Raw genomic sequence first — 23,090 nt, 5'->3', positions numbered from 1 at the left:
ATTTTAATATTTTAAATGTAAAATCAATCTGGTGGTTACACTTTTCATAGTTACTTCAGAGATAGAGGGTGAAGATTTGCATACATGCAGCTTATTTTTTGGGTACTTGCCAGGTTCTTATGGCCTGGATTGGCCACTGTTGGAAACAGGATGCTGGGCTTGATGGACCCTTGGTCTGACCCAGTATGGCATTTTCTTATGTTCTTATCTGCCCTAGTGCTCTAAACAGAAGGCTCTCTACCTTCACATTACTATGAAAGCCTTTTTCAATCACCAAAATTATATACTAGTAAATTTAAATGCACATAATACAAATAGAACAATTTTGACATTTTTCAAGGGCTTAGTTCACAAGTTTATTATGAAAAATACTGTAGAACTTTTCTGCAGCCACACGGTCTTACAGAAAAAGAGTTCTGTTCAAAACAATTTGCTAAGTTTAGACATTAACAGAACAATTTAGGAGGGGGAGAGAAAAAAAAGAGTGCAGATAGAAATCAATACAATTAAATTATTCCCTGAAAAAACAAACAAAACAAATTTCAAAGTCATAGACATAAGAGGTCTTGGTACTTATTTTTAAAATGTTCTTTTAAGTTCCAATGATTGATAGCTATCATTATCTACAGTCATGCTGAGTAAAGCTATATCTAAATGGAAAGTTAAATCGTATTCACGAGGTGTTAAATGTTTACATCTTAATTTCTGCAGTCTCGGAGAAAGCAAGTAGTAACTACAGACAGTGCTATGCCAGAAACTGTTTCTTGATCAACAATGTCATACTTCAGCATGCAAGGTACTGGTCTTTCTAAAGTAGTCACAGTTGAAGACAAGAGTTTTGTACTTTTATATGGCACATCTTTTGGTCCGTGTGAAAACAGTAAGTTTCTGAATGTTAACTTATTTTCTGACATTTTGGAGTTACTGCTGCACTTCTCGTTTCCTTTAGGTCAACATATGGTTCACGGTAATACTGTACAAAGGTAAAATTTCTTTACAGGAAGTAGTCTGGGGTGCGACGGGTAACATGGGGTTCACCTCTGCGTGGTGCTGGATCAAACTGCAAACTGGAAAGAAAATGTTAAAAATTTATTTCATTATAGCTGAAACAATGTCAAATCTGTAGCCACCATAATAAAGCAGAGTTGCTTACCTGTAAGGTTTTCTAGGATAGGATGTTAGTCCTCTCACACGGGTGATAGAGGGAGCCGGCACAGAAAACTTGTCAGTTTCTAGAACTGACTGGGGTACACTGAGCATGCCCAGCTTGCCCTATACCACACATCTACACAGGGTCCCTTGTCATCTCGTAATAGAATTACGGTAAAAATAAAATAGGAGAAACCCAACTCTGCGGGGAGGTGGGTGGATTTTGTGAGGACTAACACTCTGCTGTCCTAGGAGAACACTTAAGGGTAAGCAATCCTCCTAGGACAAGCAGGATGGTAGTCCTTACATATGGGTGATTCCCTAGCTACAGACTGCTCCAACACAAACATGGAACCAATAAGCACAACAGTGCTGTTGGTAAGAGGGGGAGACAGCCTGAACCCAAACAATGGGCCCTAGGCAGGGAGAGTTGGGTTCTACACCTCAGATTCCAGAGAACAGACTAGCCGAACCTACTGTCACATCACAGCCTTGCAGATCTCCTCCACAGGAACTAGTGGGCCACCAACGTTGCCATGATTCTCATAGAATGAGCCTTATGACCCCCAAGATGCAGTCCCGCCTGGGCATAACAGGAGATGCAATCTGCTAGCCAATTGGAGTGTGTTTGGCAACAGCAATTCCCAATCTATTTGGGGAAAGAAATAGAAAGTTGGTCAATGGGCTTGACTTCTCCATATAGAAGGCCAAGGCTCTTACAATCCAAGTGTGCGGTGCTCGTTTGCCTTGGAGCAAATGGGGCCTGGGAAAGAATGTAGGCAGGACGACTGACTGGTTAAGAAGGAAACCAGTCACCACCTTAGGCAGGAACAGGGTGGGTCTTGCGCCTACACCCTATTATGATAAAACTTAGTATAAGGTGGATAAGTCATGGACCCTGTGCAAGGAAGTGACTGCCAAAGTACCTTCCAGGTCATGTACTTCAGGTCACAGGTGTGCAGCAGCTCAAAAGGAGCTTTCATCACCTGAGTTAGTACCATGATGAGGTCCCAAGAATCAGTGGGAGGCTTCAACTGAAGCAAGCCCTACATGAAGCGTACAACTATTTTATTTTACTTAAAAACTTGTATACCACTTATACAAATAAAAAAATAGAAATCTAGGTGGTTTACAGCCTGTAAACAAATAGAATAAATAAAAACTATAGGCTGTACCGAGATGGACATACCATCTATACCTTGGTGGTATGCTCCAATTGCACTTAGATGAACTCAGAGTTGGTTTTTAGGCCAGTCTCCAATAGGTGCAGAAGGTAGTCAAGCAATTTTTGTGGGGCAGAAGAAAGGATCGGTGCCTTCTGCTCATACCACATGGAAAACCTCCTCTACTTCAGTCCATAGGACTTTCAAGTGGAAGGCTTCCGAGAAGCTATGAGGACCCAAGACATCTTTGGAAAGATCCAGCAGCTGCAGAATCAGCCTCAATATCCAGGCTGTGAGTGGCAGGGTCCAATATTGGGATGCTGCAGCCTGCCCTGATCCTGTGTGATGAGATCTGGGGAAGTCCCCAGACTTATCAGTTTCCGGAGGGACAATTCCCAGAGGAGTGGAAACCAGACCTGTTTCGGCCAATGAGGGGCTATGAGGATCATAGTCCCTTGGTCCTCTCAAAGCTTCAGGAGAGTGTTAGAGGAAGTGGAGGATACGCGCACAGAATACCCTTGCCCCAATGACGGGCAAAGGCATCAGAGGCCGATTCGCTGTCTAACCCGTACAGGGAGCAGAACTGAGTCACCTTACTGTTGCAGGGAGATGTGAACAAGTCCATGTCTGGGTTCCCCCAGAGGCAGAAGAGCAGGATTTGCCACCCCTGGTCCAGCGACCATTCATGGGGCCTGAAGGCTCAACTTAGTCTGCTATCCCGGAGCACCATCCTGAGTGAGAGCCCAGGACCAGATCTGGTCAGCTTCCTGACACAGGAGATCAGACCCTGTGCCTCCTCTGCTTGACGACAGTTGGTTGTCTGGATCAGGACAACTTTGTTGGACAGCCGATCTGAGGGCCCATTGAGCGTACCTGATCGCCCTGAGGTCCAGGAAGTTGATTTGTCTTTGTGCTTCTTGGGCAGACCACAGACCCTGGTTGTGCATCCTGTTTACTTGAGCACCCAACCCCAGGGTGGACGCATCCGTGGTAAGGACTTTTGGAAGGTTCTCTCGAATTTGGAGCAGGGAGTATCTACCACTGGGACAAAGTTCCGGAGAGACAGTGATGCAGATGCGAGCCTGGAGGTCCTGGGTGGCCTGGCACCACGGCAACCTCAAGATCCACTGAGGACTGCACATGTGTAAACACGCCAAGGGAGTAACATGGACTGTTGCAGCCATCGACTGTTGGGCCACAGGTTGGACAGTCTCCTATCCGAGGACATGAAAGATTAGGATGGCTGGGGCCAACGACTGAAAAGCAAAAGTAATTTGGAAAACCTTTTACTGCCAAGAATTAAAGCATGCCACATGGGATCTGTAGGGTATTTCTTCAAAGCAAACCAGACAGTGCTTTGTTTGATGAACCATCAGTTTGCCCAAATATGACACTAACATGTATTTCACTGAAGAGTATCAACAGTATCACAAGGGAGTTCTGGTTTATTTCAACCCACATTTCAGCTAAATAGGTCAAATTAACCATCATATTAAATGAAATTTTTCAGTCTGAATTTGTCCATGCTTAGCCGTTATCTGAGGGCATTAAACATATTCCTACACTGTGACTGCCAAAAAAACTGAGCCAGCAATAAATCTCCAACACTGATTTTTTTCATGAAGTGTCAACAAATGCAATATTTGCGACAAATAGTTTCACTTAACTTGTATCAGATTGCTTAAGATGACTTTATAAAAAGGGAAGGAAAAGTGGAGATGCAGTTCTCAATTTGCAATGCTTAGATATTTTTGTAGGTTCTATGATGTATATTTAAGATATCACCAAATATCAACATATCTTCACACTATACAGCTAGCTTCAATTCTAGCTAAAAAAGCAAGGGCCCTTTATGCTGGCTTAGATACAGCTTACAAACTGATATTGTTAGGGCTTTTAGGATTCACAATTCATCTTCACACATTTAACCAACTTGGGAATGGTTTTTAAAGTTAACTTCAGTTATATACAACATACTCCGTCACAATCAACATATATAAAGCAAACTACAATGTTTATTGTAGGCAAAAAAAGTTCATTACTTACAAGGAGTATTTTAGAGTGTCATCAAGTTCCATGATTGCAGCCTGGTTGCCACAACGGTAGCAATAGTTTGGAGCACTAAAGATAGTTACAACGTTCCGGTCATGGCACCAATTGTATCCCTAAGGAAATGAAGCAAGTTTAGAAGACTGCAGTGGTAATACTTATTTTTAGCATTACAATAAGAAAATAAGATCCAAAAGCACTGAGCAGCTCATGTAATTAACTTCTGATATATATATCCCAGAACACAAAAGTTTAATATTAATTTATATTCTGCCCACTCCATACTTCATGGAGGGGTACAAGGGTAAAAACGTGAACCCTTAATTTATGCTCCCACATTTACACTATTTCACTTTATATTTTTCCTTCCTCCTGCATATGCACAGAACAGTCTAATGAAAACAGTCTGAGTACAATGTAAACAGAATAAAGCAGGAACACGTCTTACCTCCATTACCAGCTGGTGAGCTCTTGAAACCAAGGTAAGGCCATTAGCGTGGTTGAAAGTTTCAGAAATATCTTGTCCAAAGGTGTAACCTGCACCTCGAGGAGAAATGCCCCAACCACCGCGGTCATCTGGATCGGACCACAGTAAATCACACATTGGCCCCTAAAGAACATGTGTGTATTAGGAAACGGTTTCAATAGCAAGTCAACACAACAGCACAAAACTGAAAACCTGAGTCAAGCTTGACGAACACATCCAAATTCAGTATGCCAGCAACATGCTGCAAGGTGGTTGGGTTTTTAGGATACCCACAATGAACACGCATTTCATGCATTTGCAATGGAAGCTGTGCATGAATATTTAAGTATTTACAATGTGTTAACTCATTACAAATGCAATATCCTCTCCTACCATGAACACAAACAAAGTCGAGACCTTTCTTATAATTTTTTAATAACCCTCATCTAATTCTTTGAGTCTTCCTCTTCTCTGAATTCTCCACCTAATTGCTTCAATTTCAGCTCTTGCCTTTTTAATCCATATTCCTGCCTCCTTTTGTTTTGCCTAATTGTGTTCTATGTTTTCTGAATGATTGGTTTACTCTAATAGAAGAAAAAAACATATTTGCCTCTTCTCTTCAACCTTGATAAAAACGCACGCCACAAAGCCTCTTTTTTGGAGCAAGAACTTATAGTTAAGAGGCTATGGGGCATCTCCATAAGCCACAAACAAGGCAAGTTGTATGGGATCACTCACAGGAATATTGAATATCTGTGAGAAATTTTAAACCAAATTATGTTGTGGATTCCCATAACCTGAGACATACCACTTTACTGTGAAATTCCCTCATGTGCTGTCTGAATCTGCCTTAAAAAAAAACGTGAATAGCAATACCTCATGTGGAACTTCTTGTAGACGATCAAGTGCTCTGATGTGATCCAGTGTATCAATAGAAGGTGACAAGCCTCCATGTAGACAAAAAATCTAGAAAGAATAATCTGAATTAAAGCACTCTTTAATTACAAAATATCTAAGGAGAAGTTGAGAACAAAAGCAAATTGAGGGTTTGACAAAAAAAAATGAACAGTGCACAGCTTATGGTTGTGTTGGTCTTCGTATATTTCATGCACTAGCTTGAATTTATAATCAGTTCAATTCTGGCACAGTAAAAAAGTAGCAAACATTTAATCTAAAAGCTCTTTACCCAGAGGGTCTAGATACATGTGCATCTAAAATTCACAAGTCTGATTAAAATAGCTTGTACTAATATACCAGTGAATGTATGTACCATAGGAAAACAGATAAAGATAAGACACCCTGGCCAGGGAATATGGCTTGTGCTGCACACAAGCCAATGAAAGGATTTTAAGCAAGGTGTGAAAAACCAGCATTAAAGAACTTAACCAGACAGGCTACATAACTGTAGTGGGGTATGAAAGATCAGGCAAAATCTAACTGGCCTCTGATTTAGATTTTTCCATATGACTGCTTTTAATTCTTGGTTTTCATATAATTTTTGAAAAAGCTTGATCACCATCAACTCACTAACTGGAGAATACTATGACAAATTCAACTGCAGGTAAACAAACCATTGTACAATGAGCAACATACCTGCCCATCCACCAAGGCAGTAAGAGGAAGGTAATCAAAAAGATCTGTAAAATATTTCCAAACATTTGCATTTCCATATTTTCTTAGACACTCATCATAAAAGCCATAGACTTGTGTGATCTGTCTGCTTTCGTGGTTGCCTCGAAGGATCGTGATACGTTCACGGTAACGAACCTGCAATACAAAGAACACCACTTAAGCTAAAGCTTTTTTGGACTCCCAAAACAAGTCTTAGAGAGCAGTTTAAAATTAAACACTTGCACAATATCTTAAAGCTTCCCTAATGTTGGGCTAGTATAACCCAGACTTTATAACTAATCTTAAGAAAACAGGAATCAAGATGCCCAGTGTGACTAAGTAGCAACTTAATTTTCAGTCTTCAGAAGTACATATTTAAGCTGTATATTTTCATATTTAAACCTAGCAAAATGCTCTCTACACAGCTAAAATTTAACAGTTCACTTTCAAAATCAGTAACCTTGAAAGGCTCAAACAGAAAACCGAGCAACTTTACCTTAAGAGCTACAAGCAATGTGACTGTTTCAACCGAGTAATATCCTCTGTCAACGTAGTCTCCCATGAACAAATAATTTGTGTCTGGTGATTTGCCTCCAATTCTGAACAGTTCCATAAGGTCATGGAACTGTCCGTGGACATCTCCACAGACTGTGACAGGACAGCGCACTTCTTGCACATTGGACTCTTTAGTCAAAATTTCTTTAGCCTGCAAAAAGAAAGAGTTTTTAAAGTTTCCTCTTCTGCTCACTAGTTTGGTCACTTTAGCATGTGTACAGATCAGCCTCGCGTGGCTCAGCTCTTCCCCTCTCTACTGGAGTCACAGAAGCATTTGTAGGTATTTCATAAAGAAATGTAGAACCAAATCTACAATAAGAACTGTCCATCTCCGAGTGAAGCAGCTGCAACTGAATGTGGAGTTGGCATGAGACAGCATCTTTTCCACTTGAAAGGCCTGCCTCGTATACAAGACCAGGGGCCCACTCACTCCTCCCCACCCACCCCCTTGGCAGTGCAGCTAATTCATGACGTTATTTGCTCTGGCATACAAAGAGGTTGAGAAGCACTGCCCTGGTCTATTTTTGAAAGAATAAACCACCTTTTTGCATTTACCCATTCCATGCCACTCCTGCTTCTATACCTCTATCATACATGGGAACTTGTTTTCCTGAAATTAGTAGGGACTAAAGATGGTGCCAGAAATCATGCCACACCCTTCCAAAAGTAGATGCCACCATAGTGAGTGTCTGATTTCTCTCACCTTGCTTTGTTGGTGGCACCTGGCTGCACAACAGTACCCACGTGGCAAACTGACACTAAATGTACCAGAACTTACTGAATGTCCTTCCCCCGCCCTGTCACTAATCTCAGGGTGAACAAGTCTGGCACCTAAACTGTTTTTAGCTGCTGGACCTGAAATTCCATGCCCTTATATTCAAATAAAAAGGCATATTGGGCATTACTGCTTGTTGCTTTAAGCAAGTTTTCAAAAATGCACTTGATGCTAAGCTGGCTGACGGCAGGCACCACCAGAAGTAGGGTATTGGAGCAGACCCTTCCCCTCCTCCCTACTGCACAAAAACAGCACAGTAGAGGGAAAATACTTCTACTTCTCAGGCTCCTGTTTGGGTATCTTCAAAGGATGGGGGGAGTTATGCATCCCCTCCTGTCCTGATAATGAGCTGAAATGCAACAGCCAGGAGAGCAGCAACGGACTGGAGGAGGTCACAGGACTGGGGGTGCACACAGAAGAAGTGAGGTCATACTCTTACCACCCTCCCCTAAAACATGGTGGGGAGTGGCCACAAGGCAAGTCCTGGAGGAATTTTTGAATCTCTGGCTTTAAGTTTAGTTCTGCAAGTCAAGATAAAACTAGCTTGCATTGTTAGGTTTCTAACGTAAAGTATGATATATGTGCAGAGTATGTGGAAATCATGAGTCAAAAGGGGGTCTTCATATACTGACAGGTTCAGTGCATCTGAATACAGTATTTCACCCAATTTAAAATACAGAACTAGTCAAAATAAGTGACATTTTGTGAAAATGGTTTCCTGGAATATGAAGTGTACAACAGGCACATACAACTAATTAAATTAAGTAAAACTAATGACACCTGAAGGGGGAAGAATCATTTGTCTTTAAAACCACACATCCAATAAGCATCTACTACATACAAGTAACAACCCCTAGCTCATATTTGTGAGAACATACTTCATCTTCACACCTGAAACTACTAGAACTCAAATTTATAAACCTAGATCAAGTAGCACATTTTTGATCAAAGAGACCAAATATTTGTACCCATTTGTACTATGGGTACAAATAAGGCAGCTTCAAATATAAGATTCCCCCCTTATATTTGAGTCAATATGGTAGAAGGCTCCCTGCAAACCGATTCGAGTCCCCAGGTTCCCCTCTCACCAAATCAGGCACAGCCAATTGGCCTGTGCTTCTCTAGTCTGAACCTCCTGCCACCAATACCCACCCCCCTACAGTACAAGCTGCACAGAAGCAGACTACAGAAACAGGGCTATCACTTTGCTGTCCTGCTGGCCAGGCCACAAAGAGCAAAACCACGCATACATCTTTGGCCACAATTAGGAGACAAAATATGCATCTGGACATGCAAAATGTCAAAAAAGTAATCTTATATCCAGGCCAATGTGGTATATGGACACAGCAGGCAGTCATCCAGGGCTAAGACCAAACAAAATATTTCTGCAGTTTCAACTGAACCATTAAGAATGGACATATTTCACTTTCTGAAACACAGGCCAACTAAAAACCACTTCCCACTATTCTGCTTCCATAACCAAGAAAATGTCCATGTTCCTTTGCCAATTTTGCAATTTAGACAAATGCAAATCAGCTACTAACAGATGTATCGAGTTTTCTAATGAATCCCAGTTTTTTTTTTATCAGTATCCGACCACAAGACAAATGAGGTCCTATTCCTAGCATGAGAAAAAGACTTAGCATTTTATAATGTGGGGCTTTTGCGGGCCGGTGCTGAGAACCCCATAGCCAGTTTTCATGATATCCACAATAGATACATTTTGTACCCACCTGCAGAACCTAGCATAAATGAATTCTGTTTTGCAATGACTGGGATTCATTGGTTAATGCAGCCACTACCACATTCCTATCAACCAAAGCTGAGCTCAAACGTCAATCACCAGAGACATGAACCAGGCCCTAGCATTCATTTTATATAAACATGCAAAACCAATCCAATGCACGTAATTAACCTGTACAGTTTAATAAATGAACTATGCTTATAACTACGATACTGTTCAAACACGTGAATTTCTGTACACTCTGTTAAACATCGATACTTTGTAAACCGTTGTGATGGCGAAACCGGACAGTCTATAAAACTCGATAAATAAAATACCAATTTAAAGAGCTCTGCTAAAATGACTTTACAAACAAGAAATTTCAGCTGAATAAATTTAAAGTGTTAAAGTAAAAGCAATAAAGCTTATAGAAATGATGGCAGAAGACGACCAAACAGCCCATCCAGTCTGCCCAGCAAGCTTTGCACTTTTTTTTTTCTCATACTTCTGTTAGTCTTGGCTCTTAGTAACCTTTTGGTTCTATTTCCCTTCCACCCCCACCATTAACACAGAGAGCATTGTTGAAACTGCATCAGAATAAAAATAAATAATAAATAAATAAATAATAAATAAATAAAAAGAATAAAAATAAATAAAAAAAATAAATAAATAAATAAATAATAAAAATAAAATAAATAATAAAAATAAAACTGCATCAGAATAAAACTTCTTTTATTCTGTTCTATGTAAACCGCTATTTGTAGCGATAGTTACTGTTCTTTGTGAACCGGGGTGATATGTATATTATACAGGAACCTCCGGTATATAAATTAATTTAAATAAATAAATAAATCTAAGTGAATATCTAGCTTAATTAGTCAGGGGTAGTAACCGCCGCAATAAGCAAGCTACACCCATGCCTATCAACTTACCCAGACTATGTAATTCAGTCCTTGGTTGTCTGTATATAGATCCACTTTTCTTCATTCCCCCTGCTTCTTCTATCCCTTTCTTTAAATTTACATAGAAACATAGAAATGACAGCAGAAAAGGACCAAACAAGTCCAGTCTGCCCAGCAAACTTATAGTAGCATTAAGACGTGCCATACAGGTCTCCCCCATAATTTTAGCAGCCGCCACACCATACAAGTCACCCCCATACTTAATTTCCAAAACCAAAGTTAGCATCCTTGTTGGTTGCTGTCTGAGCCCAATTTCCCATTGCCTCTTGCCGTTGCAGCAGAGAGCAATGTTGGTGTTGCATCTCCATGCTTGTTTTCCAAGACTGTAAAATTCATGTCTTTGTTGGCTGCTGTCTGAAATGAATTCCCCTTTTCCCCTGCCAATGAAGCAGAGAGCAATAATGGAGTTGCATCCACAGTATGAAGGCTTATTGGTCAAGGGTAGAAACCACCACACCAGCAAGTTACTCCATGCACCCATTTCCTCAAGTGCATCATCTCGCCTTTAGGGACCTAAAGTGTTTATCCTTTGCCCCTTTGAAATCCTGCACCCAAACCAATGTATTTCATTTCTTTACTGGATTACCATATCAATTTCAACATCTATTGTACTGCTAAGAAAATTAAAGAAAAAGATCAGAGATTTCATACAGCAAAAATAATGAAATAGAAATAAAACACCCAACAAAAGATGTTCTGAGGGCAAATACTCGTGGTAGACCACAGGGAGGCTGGTAAAAGTGCCAGGAAGGAGGGAAGAAAGATGTCTGGGAAACAGAGGACAGTAAGGAAAAGCAACAAATAGCCCAAAGAATGAGCAAATAAAAAGTGTTCCTGCAGGTCAAACATTTTTGGCTGACAACTAATTTTTCCAAATATTTTCCCAACTCTGCATTTACTACACATACAAGCATAAGCAGTAAGTCTAAGTATCAACATACAACTTTAAAGATGTATACCCACACCTTCCTTGCACTTCCGTAACAGGAAGACCAGATACAAACACTACATGCAAGGATGTATTCTCTATCAAGCTTTGTTTACTTTCAACAAAATCCAGAACAGCTTATCTTTTGCTCATAAAAGGTAATTCTGGTTGTCAGTTACTACAGAATTATATTATAAAAAGCAACATTTTAAGTTAAATCAACATACAGCTTCTCCTATACTAAAATGTAAAAAAAAAAAAAGTGTTGCCAAGTGAACAGTTACACTCTGTTCATATAATTGGGTAGTACTGAGGAAATATCTTCATTACTAAAAGATGGACTCATGATGAATCAAAGTGTTCATTATCCCTCAGCTTTGTAAGTAGACTAACAAACCAAGAATAATCTATGTAATGACCTTATATAGAAAAGAACTCGTCCTCCCATCCATTTTAGCAAAATTTGAGGGCAGCCTGATTTCTCCAGTTTTTCTCTCTAGCCTTGGGTAGATGCTTAGTATTACCTTAGGCAATGCTGTATTACAAACTAGACTTTTCTATATTATGCCTCAAGGTTCTAGTCAACATTATCACACCTACCATGTCAGTAAACAAAACCGAAATGCACACAACCTTTTCAGGAACAAAATGTAAAAAGCACATAGGCAATGTTTTCTTCCATCACCATCAGTCCTGCCACTTGGAAGCAAACCCTGTTTAGCTAAACAAGTTCACAGCAGCCATAAATGCCTTTGCAATTATCAATGGCTCATCAATGCATCAAAGACCTCCTCCTCTATTGTCTTGACTCTTACTTAAAACAACACTGATGGAGATATTTTGTCATAAGATGTAAGGCTCCATTCCAAGCCAAACTGGGCAACCCTATATCTGACACTTTCCAAAGTGATACATGGGTCCCCCTCAAGGCTCAGCAACTATTCAATATTTACATGCTTCCACTGTGTAAGTTACTGACAAATCTAGGAATATGTTTCTTCTTGTATATTGACTTACAGTTTTATATCCCACTCTCCAGATCATTTGAAAACAGCTTCGATAGTTTCAGCCTACATGAATGCATACAACGCGAACTATCGCAGGCTAAACTGACATTAAACCCCAAGACAAATCATTTGATTGAATAGAAACAAACTACCTGACCTTGATGTGGGTAAGTTTAAAATTAATCCCTCAAATCAAGTACAAGATTTAAAGATACAGCTAGATGAGAACCTCAATGAAAATGTACATCAGTAAATTAAGACAGGTTACACCAAGTTGTATATACCATATTGATTGAAACCATTAACATTGACAGACATCCGGATTATTGCAAACTAATCTTCTCAAACCTTTGACTACTATAATTCACTACTAGGTCTTCCAGCAAGTCATTTAAAACCACTACAACCACTACAAAATGCTGCAGCAAGACTTAAGACCAAGGAAATATGATCACATTACATACTCGCTGATATCACTATATTGGTTACCAGTACAATCCAGAATCTACTATAAAGATAACATGATAGTTAGCATTCACTCCAACAACACCGGCTTATTAGGAGTGTCGCTGCAACCATACAATCCTCAACCAACACCAAGATCTCAAAATAAAGGACTATTGTCTATTCCCACAATACACTGCACACATCTGACACAAATAAGAGATGGAGTGTTTTTAATGGCAGGTCCAATGCTCTGGAATTCTCTGCCTGAGGCGATAATCATTTTACCAGATAAAAATATAGCTATTCAAAAACGCATATTATTTAGCAAACATCAGAATATACAGAACCACAAACAATCAAATCATAAAGAATAAAACAAGAGAATGCAAGAAGTGAAAACAATCATTTTCTTTTAATTATTCATAATTGCTGCCTTCTGTACTAGATCAATTAATTGGTACTAGAAAATTGCTCTTGAAAGATATCAATGCCCAACTATGAATACCTCCCTCTGTACCTATCTGATTGTCTGTTGAGTTAGATTATGAACAGCACTTTGTAAGCCATTGTGATCTACACATGGAACAACGGTATATAAAAATGTCTAAAATATTCATTTTCAGATCCCAGCAGGAAATGAAGTATTTTCAAATTGTTCTAAGCTTACATGTTTTTATGCTACTGAATTGTTGGGATATAAAGTTTTTGAAAGACTAAACTAAGCCATTTCAATTCCAATCAACATAAAACGTAAAATCTATTTGCAGGAGATACAGTTATACATCTCATACTTAACATATCTTCATGCCTCAGAAACACCAACCAATAGGCCTTAAGCATGTGGAGCAGGGTGCACAACTCTGATCCTGGAAGGCTACAAATGGTTTTAAAAAAGCTCAATTGGCATATATTTGTTAGCCTGTAAACTCATTTGTGGCACTTGTTAGAAGAGACCCAATGAATACTTGTGCATATTATGAACCTACAAACCTTTTTGGGGGTATGAGGGGGTAATTTGCTTTCTGGTTTTTTATAAGTAAAAAATGTTTAAATGCTATTTTCCTGTATAGCCACATCTGTACCACTGTACATTAAAATGGTATTAGTTGGCCAAGACAGCACCATTTTGACATCACTTTGGTACCATTTTTAAAAAGATGTAGAGGGGCAGCAGGAAGCTACCCCCAAAGAAGGGGTAAGTGGGGGGGCCAAGGAGGATCGCAGCTCATTTGAGCGGTGACAAGGGTGTTGAAGGGCTCTGGGAGGCCCCAGCCAGGTATGCCTGGGCCCCAACTTATTGGTAAGTGGGGAGGGAATCTTTTTGCCAATGATCCAAAAAATAAAAATTCAGGCCTTTTCAGGGAAGACAATTTTGGTCCATTCCATATGGAATGGCCTGAAAATGGCCCTTCAGATCATATGTGCCATTTGTTTTATGTGCATACTGTGAAAACCAGGCCAGTTTGCAGGTTTCAGAGATAAGGACTCTACATCTGAAGTCCAAAGCATATAAAAACAAGGCTCCTGAAATGTAAGTCAGGTCTAGGAGTCAGGCCAAGTTATGATAGATTTACTTAACCATGGTCCCGGAGTAGTTTACGAGGATCACCCTGCAAGTTACAGCAGTGGGTCTCTATCTGGCCTTCTAGATTTAGGCTAGCTACAATGAATGCGCATGAGTCACATCTAGTGGATGTGAATACACAAGAAATTCTGCATTCCTATCTCCACTGTTTGCAATGCATATTCATTGAAGATATCCTGCAAGCCGGAGTAGCTGAAAAAGTCTAGGACTATTTTCAGGACCACTAATTAGAGTAAAAAAAAAGCCTATCAGGACTTTCCCCCATCCCATCTCCCTCTTTTGCAATCCTGTTGTCATTGCTTTTTTTATGTCACTCTCCCATTCACTCCCTCCCTCATGCACCTTACATGGCTGCTCACCCCTGCCTGTAAATATTAAGCATGTAACCGCCTCCCCGGGTGCTGGCTGCACACTGATAGGGCCACAGAAGTAGTTAATGTCCCTATGGGGCTGGAATCTCTTGGGCTAGCTTTCTGACTTTCCCCAGGGGCAAAGTACTATGTGCGTGGGCCCAGAGTGAAAGGGGTGCCTTTAGATTTCCTTCCCTGAGAGGGGTACACTGGAGGCATTTGGTTTAGTGTCCAAAAATACACACTTTACTAATGGGTAATCAGGTGACGTAATGGCACAATTAACATCTTCAGCACCACAGACTCTTAGATTGAAATAGAATTAATCTGTGCATGGGTCTCAGTTACTAAGGCATTGGATACATTCATCCTCCAGGACTTGGAAAAAGAAGTTCCCAGGTGGACAAGGTATCTTATTGGGACAGGAAAAACCCCTCCAATACTGCTAAATGGGTAATACAGTCTTTGTACATAAGCCCAATTCTCTCTCCCCAGGGGTAATCAACTCCAAGTGGGTGTCCTCAACGGTCTCTCTAATAGTACTCACTGTTTCTCAAATGTCCCTTGATTTGTCTTCTTCATCTCAAATCCCTGATGGAAGGGATCCCTCCTGGAACATGCAACTCTGGATGCTCCTGGCACCAAGCAGGAAGAGGGATAGCAAAATCTTGCGCCCAGAACTTGAACAAAAAAAAAACCCTACTCCCCAAAAACAGTGGCAACACACCAGAAAGTCCTGACTTCACTGAAATGGCAAAGGGCCAGGTCTTCCCTAACCTGGGTCACCCAGGCAGTGCCCAGCAGTCAAACCCCAAAGCAACCCTGGATGCTGTCACTACCCACCAGGGAATGGATAAGCAAGGCAGATCCCTGACCAGTCTCAGACTCCAAGCAGGGTTTACCTGAGTCCTACAGAGGCATCCTCAAAAATCCAACCCCGGGAGGGACAGACCCCCACACACCTCCCTATAACCCCAAAAATCAACTATACAGCCCGCAGAGCTCTCAGGAGAAAGCTACTTATAAAACCCACAGAGAGGGGCAGTCATCCCAACTCTCTCAAAATGAGGGACTTTACTGAATGGTTTCACCCCTCACCATCTCAACCTTCACTGTCCTTTTGCTAAATGAGTTAACCCAGGACATTACCGGTAATGAGCCCAGAGGGGCCATTACAAGTGCAAGAGAGAAAGCTAACCAGGAATATAGCAGTTATCACTTGTTAGTAATTATAAATATATGTTGTATGCACTTAAAAATGTCTAAAAATCATTTAAAACATTAAAGAGTGAAAAACTGTCACATGATACAAAGACTCCAACACATACAGAAAAAGAAAGACACCCAGACCCCTCAATCCTCCACCTTGTAGCATTTATCTAAAAACTGAGTGATATATTTTTTGCATTGAAGAATAAAACCCCACATTTTTAGACAAATGCTACAAGTTGGAGGTCTAATGTTAAGACACTGACATGCTTGCTGGCACCTTTTTTTTCACCTGCAGTAGAATCTTGAGAGCATCTGATTTCTCTTGTATGAGGTTTTGGAATCTGTCTCATTTAAAATCATTCAAACCATGCAGGTCACAAATCAAAAGTCCAGCGTTTCTCATCCTTTTTAGTCCATCACCTAACCTGATGTGACCCAGCAGAGTTGGATGGAGACACTTGAACACGGGGACCTTTCTCTATGGCTGTGTTGGGGGGGGGGGGGGGGGGGTAGCATCTCCAGAGTCTTAACCTAGTCACACCATGTTGCAATTAGAAGAATTATGACAAAGAAAGCTTATTTATTGCACCCAGACAGGAGAGAGAAACTTCAAGTCTTATTCCAGAAGACACTGTAGCTATAAGTATTTTTAGCCCCTAGCTACAGTGAGAGATGCTACCCCTTTTAAGGGGCCTGATGCTTCTAGAAGCCTTCATGGCTGCACAGCAAGCAACCGTTTGGAATTTATTTATTTTTTAGTTTACAGAGCTGGACTGCAGGCAGTCCATGGCTCAGCTAAGCCCGATGTGGCCAGTGGGATCAGCTGCTCAGTACCAGTAGTAGTGAAGAGCTAAAGAGTACCAGTAGGCAGGCTCCTCACAGAAGCAATGGGTAGCACTGTCTGACCTGGAGTAAAACCACTAAGACATTCTAGCCCTGAGATTTGGGGCAGTAAAGGCAGACCTACTCGTGGAAGAAAACACCTGGGTGACTGCAGCATGGGCCTGCATCCTCCTGCAATGTCTGCCACTACCAGGACCAGCAAAAAATGCTTCCAGGGACCAGTTGCTGAGAAATGTTCCTTTACTGCGCCACATTGTGCTGCTTTTTCTATATAAGTACCATTCCTCCCACTGGATCCATATTATCCACTTCAAGGTTCCCTTTTTGCACCCACCCCATTCTAGCTTCCATTCAGTTCTCTCCCCCAGCAGGGAGAAAGGGCTAAATGCTGCTTCATTTACCACATGGGCCACATTGCTAGCCAGGAAACCTGATCATACTTCAGCTCCAAGATCAAGCTAGTGCCTCAAGTGCCTGAAAGGCAGAATATAAATCAAACAGAGAAAATATTTCTTTAGAGAGGCTGATGTATACATGGAACACCTTCCCAGGGGATGTAGTGGTGGTTAAAATATAGCAACAGAATGAAAAATGTCTGTGATAAGCACAAAGGACTCAGTTTCAAAAAAGTCTGAGCTGAAAATCAAATTGGAACTAGGACAATACACTAGGAGTAAACTGGGCAGATTATGCAGACTACGAGTATCAAATATTTATATCTAGGACCTTATGCAATAAGAAAACTCGATATAATGCACGTTAAGATTTGGAAAAAATAAAAATGTTTAGCACCCAGATTTCCATACTTGTGAATTCACTAAGCTGTTAGTGGCCCTCTAATTGTAGACGTCACATAATGACAGGTTTCTAAATAAGCAGTTTTAGAAGAAAATAAGATTCCACATGTATAACCTTGGTCTGAATGCACTGTAGATGAATTTGTATTTGTTTAGATAAAATATCCAAACAAGAGTCCAAATAAGAGATGTTCACTGTTGTGTATATGTATGTATATGACATGTGTGTATGTATATATACAGCTCTATTTAAAAAACCACCACCTGTGAATGCTGCAGGGGGGAGCTTAGCCTCTAAACACACACAAGGGTCATTTTTACCCTTAAGGTGAAAATATATCTGAATTTAAGAGCTAGGAATAATTAGTTTGGTTTAACTATAGCACATGGGGGCACACTAGAGATCCTATCCAAGGTACCTGGATTTGCTATGAATTGGTACCTGGACCCAGTTCGGTAGGGAAAGGAGTTCAGCCTTCAGTACCTGATCAAGGCCACCATAGCCTTGCCTATACTCGCCTTGTAAAATGCGAACTCAGCTATTTTTATTTTTTGGATTTCTGGCTGCGCGCTTCACCTCACAAGCGAAACACAAACAGTGGAGAATTGGACGAAGTGAAGCAAAGACAAAAAAAAAAAAGCCAAACCCTCGGGATTAGGGGCAAACGGGCTTGCCGCGGGGAGGAGGAAGCGTTTCGCCTGTTAGAGAGAAGGGGCACAGGGAGACGGGCAGTCACGGCCACGGAGAAGAGGAAGCCGTGAGCGGGGCTCTTACCCGGCCAAACAAAAAAACTGGACGTCCCACCTCGGCCGCTCCAGGAAAGGGTCCGGTGCCCCCCCCTAGGAGCAGTCACCGGCGATTGATTTTTTTTTTTTTTTTTAATAAACTGATTTTTTTTGTTTATTTGTTTTAAGTTCGCGCAGGTCGTTTGGGCCCCCGCATGACCCGGGGTAGCCGCCTTCCCGGGCCGGCTCCGAAGCGCGGGCGGCAGACGCCTCCCGGGGTTGAAGCCAGCGAGGCGCCATTTTAGGAGCCGGAGCCACTGCGCAGAAAAGCCGATTGAATGGAGGAGGAAGGGGGGAGGGGGAGAGAGACTCCCGGCAGCCAGGGAAGCCGAGCGGCCCCGCGTCGGAGAGCGCGGGGTAACGGGCTCTTACCCCTCCCGGGACCCCGTCGGAAGCGCAAGCGCGGGGAGGGGGGGGGGAGGGGGGTCGCCCGCCGCGGGCTTCTTACCTTCTCGCACAGGGTCTTGACCTGCGTCTCGGACAGCTGCTTGCACTCGTTCAGCTGCTCGATCCACTGGTCCAGCTCCTTGGTGAACGCCTTCTCGTCCATGGCTCCGCTCGTTTCCTCACGCCGCCCCCTCCCGCCCCACCATCCACCACCCCCCAAACCCCAGCCGACCGGAGGCTACGCGAGCGGCGGCGCAGAGGCAAGGCCCAGCTGGTAGGGGGAAGGCGCGAAGGGTCCGCTCCCCGCGAAGGAGGGAAGACGGCGACGAAGAAGGGCAGCGAAAGCGGTGCTTCCCCCGGAAAAAAAAACCAAAAAGGCAGCGCTCGCTCTCCCCTCCGGAGCCGCCGTGTAATGGCCGCGGTGACGTCACGCTCCCCTCCCCACTTCCTCCTCCCCCTCGCGAGCGCCGCCCGTCCCGGCTTCTTGTTTCCGGCGGGTGCCGCGCTGTGGGGGCGGGGCGGGGCGGTCACGAGGTGCGCGCAGGTGGCTGCAGGGCGGGGGTTAAAGGAAAAAAAAAAAAAAAAAGGCGGTTGTTGACTCCGCTGGAGAGAAGAGGGGGGGTGACCGGAAGTAAAGGCCTCCAGACAAAAGAACGTAAGTGCTAGGCCTTTTCACTGGCCTAGCGCTGCGGTTTTCGTTTCAGACGAAATAGGACATGGCGAGGAGGTGCCCACTTCTAACCTTACGAGGCTCCATTTTCCTTAAGAAAATGGCCCCCGTGAGTCATTTGACGTCCTGTACCCTTTTTCTTCCCGTTTCAGCAGTGGCCGGTGGTTCTTAAGATGGAGCCTGTTAAAGTATCTGACGAAGCTATTTAAATCAAACGGGTTGCATTTGGAGAGAGCACGGGGCCCCCCCCAGCTCTGTCATTCTAGCTTACGTGCTTTCTTCACAGTGTGTAATTATTCATTCCCAGAGCAATTAATTGCTTGATGCTAGGAAACCAGAAATACTGGTAAAGGAGTAAACAAAAAAAAATTACTAATCGAAATGTCAGTACTCTTGTACTATGTATGGAGAGAGAGAAGATAATGAAATGCCAATGAAATGTAACCTAAAGATATAGAAACATTCCTGTTCTTTGGGCACCACTCGCCTGATAATAAAAAACCTTCCAAGCTCACTTCAGTATGTTGCCTGCATGTATAAAACGCCTTAAACTTCAGCAAGAAGCTGGGCCGCATAATGCAGGAATTAAGAAGAGCATTAATATTAAATTTCAGAGTTTGAGATCAGACCCAACATACTGTACCCTGGATTGAGAAGTTCATTCTTGTTTGTGCAAGACAAACTCTATATTAAGATTGTACCTCCAGTTCTGTGATCATTCCCTCTCCCCCAGCATACACACATCTCTCTAACAGTGGGAGCAGAGCAAGGTATTTTCCCCTACATCTTACCATACAAAAAAAATTCTGGTGTCATCAAAGTAACAGAAACACAAATTTCCATTACTACCAGGCACATGGTGAAATAACTCAGAAATCATGGAAATAAAAAACACTTAGCACATATGCAGCAAACTTCCCATACCACTGCAGCACTAAGTCACAAGACTCCAAAAGCAACAACTTTACCTATGATTAAGGAGCACTGCACATTTTACACTAGGCCCTAGAACACCAATACACCCCCTGATGGGACTACACAGTGAACAAGACTACTACAGATCCCTACACAGAAACTACAGCCTAGTAGAATACCTCACCTTAATCACACATACAAAATGACCCTTAACAAATATGAAATAAGTGATCACAAATTAAAAAACAGAAATATGCAGGCAAAATCTAGAATGGTAACTTTGAGAAGCTAGACTCTGTATGAAATACAACACTGGACCACTACAAAGAATTATGCATTTCCTTCTGAACTAAACTGGGCCCCAGGCATTAATCTTGTGGGGAGTGAGGGCTGTTATGTTATATAACACTCCCCACAAGAAAAATGACACTCTCAGTGGCACCCCACATTACATGGTATTATATTGGGGCAGCTGAGCCGTTGCCATTTTTCTTGTAGGAGGTGGGTAGGCATGTAGGCAGGAGGGAGAGAGAGCAATAGGAGGAGGAGTGGGAATAGGGAGAGAAGAGCAAGAGGAGAAGGAGGTGGGAGGAGGGAGACTGAAGGGAGAGGAGGGGAGTGCAGATGGGGGAGGGATATGGGATGCTGAAGTGGGGAGAAAAAGGAGATCGGGAGAGCGCAAGAAAGAGTGGGGATAGGAAGGGGTGTGATTATGGATGGATGCAAGTTGAATGCATGTCAGGCATAAGGAACAAAAAAAGAGGAAGATAAAAATGGCTTGAACTATATTGTGTATGGTTTTCACAGTTATATTTTATATGGTTTAAGAACATAAGAAATTGCCATGCTGGGTCAGACCAAGGGTCCATCAAGCCCAGCATCCTGTTTCCAACAGAGGCCAAACCAGGCCACAAATTACCCAAACACTAAGAAGATCCCATGCTACTGATGCAATTAATAGCAGTGGCTATTCCCTAAGTAAACTTGATTAATAGCAGTTAATGGACTTCTCCTCCAAGAACTTATCCAAACCTTTTTTGAACCCAGCTACACTAGCTGCACTAACCACATCCTCTGGCAACAAATTCCAGAGCTTTATTGTGTGTTGAGTGGAAAAGAATTTTCTCCTATTAGTCTTAAATGTGCTACTTCCTAACTTCATGCAATGCCCCCTAGACCTTCTATTATTCGAAAGTGTAAATAACCGATTCACATCTACTCGTTCAAGATCTCTCATGATCTTAAAGACCTCTATCATATCCCTCCTCAGCCGTCTCTTCTTCAAGCTGAACAGCCCTAACCTCTTCAGCCTTTCCTCATAGGGGAGCTGTTCCATCCCCTTTATCATTTTGGTTGCCCTTCTCTGTACCTTCTCCATCGCAATTATATCTTTTTTGAGATGCGGTGACCAGAATTGTACACAGAATTCAAGGTGCGGTCTCACCATGGAGCGATATAGAGGCTTTATGACATTTTCCGTTTTATTAACCATTCTCTTCCTAATAATTCCTGACATTCTGTTTGCTTTTTTCACTGCCGCAGCACACTGAGCCGACAATTTCAATGTATTATCTATGATGCTTAGATCTTTTTCCTGGGTGGTAGCTCCTAATACGGAACCTAACATCGTGTAACTACAGCATAGGTTATCTTTCCCTATATGCATCACCTTGCACTTGTGCATATTAAATTTCATCTGCCATTTGGATGCCCAATCTTCCAGTCTTGCAAGGTCCTCCTGCAATTTATTACAATCCACTTGTGATTTAACTCTGAATAATTTTGTATCATCTGCAAATTTGATTACCTCACTCGTCATATTCCTTTCCAGATCATTTATAAATATATTGAAAAGCACCGGTCCAAGTACAGATCCCTGAGGCACTCCACTGTTTACCCTTTTCCACTGAGAAAATTGACCATTTAATCCTACTCTGTTTCCTGTCTTTTAACCAGTTTGTAATCCACGAAAGGACATCGCCTCCTATCCCATGACTTTTTAGTTTTCTTAGAAGCCTCTCATGAGGGACTTTGTCAAATGCCTTCTAAAAATCCAAATACACATCTACTGGTTCACCTTTTCACTGATGTATCTGAAAAATGTTTTGTCACCTCGCTTTACCTCTTTGGCAATCCTTTCTTCTGCTTGACTTTTTGCCATCTTGATTACTTTCTTCGTCTCCCTCAGTACTACCAGATATTCTTCCTTGTGCTCCTCCCTTTGGGATCCTTTATATTTCTTGAACGCTGTTCTTTTAGCCTTTATTTTGTCAGCCACCTCCTTTGAGAACCAGATAGGTTTTCTTGTGCTTTTCTTTACTTTTCTAACATATAGATTAGTTGCCTTGGTAATTGCTCCTTTTAGATTGGTCCACTGTTGATCCACATCTCTCTCGTTCTCCCATCTTTTTAGTTCTTCCTCCAGGTACTTCCCCATTCAACAAAGTCTGTGTTTTTGAACTGCAAAACTTGGGTCTTTGTGCTTCTTTTCCGTATCCTTTTTGTGATGATTTTAGAAAATCTCTCACAGTGTAAAAGATCCACACTGAGGACCCTGCAGAGCTCGATTAATTTTCCACTCACTATTCTGTGATATCCAGATATGAGCAATAAATGGTGCCCAGGAGAAAATCTGTTTGGGACAGAATCTCCTGAAGCAGGACTGAATAGCTTTTTTTTGTTTACAAACTGAGAAAAAAAGCAAACAAAA

The 23,090-nt window shown here is 41.9% G+C and overlaps 1 protein-coding gene across 1 annotated transcript; it reads right to left on the bottom strand.

Moving 5' to 3' along the window:
* Positions 1-323: 323 nt before the first annotated feature.
* PPP2CA (protein phosphatase 2 catalytic subunit alpha) lies at positions 324-19,241 on the bottom strand. The gene is made up of 7 exons (XM_029583462.1): positions 18,857-19,241; positions 6,935-7,144; positions 6,421-6,594; positions 5,704-5,793; positions 4,810-4,971; positions 4,359-4,477; positions 324-1,067 (listed from the first exon to the last, which is right to left on the bottom strand). Exons 1-7 carry the CDS (start codon positions 18,956-18,958, stop codon positions 995-997), a joined length of 930 nt encoding a protein of 309 aa, XP_029439322.1. The 5' UTR covers positions 18,959-19,241; the 3' UTR covers positions 324-994.
* Positions 19,242-23,090: the final 3,849 nt, after the last annotated feature.

This window comes from Rhinatrema bivittatum, chromosome 18 (genome assembly GCF_901001135.1).
Source record: "Rhinatrema bivittatum chromosome 18, aRhiBiv1.1, whole genome shotgun sequence".
Classification (NCBI taxonomy): Eukaryota; Metazoa; Chordata; class Amphibia; order Gymnophiona; family Rhinatrematidae; genus Rhinatrema; species Rhinatrema bivittatum.
Note: the sequence above shows the minus strand (reverse complement) of the source record. Positions and strands in the feature narration are given on the sequence as shown.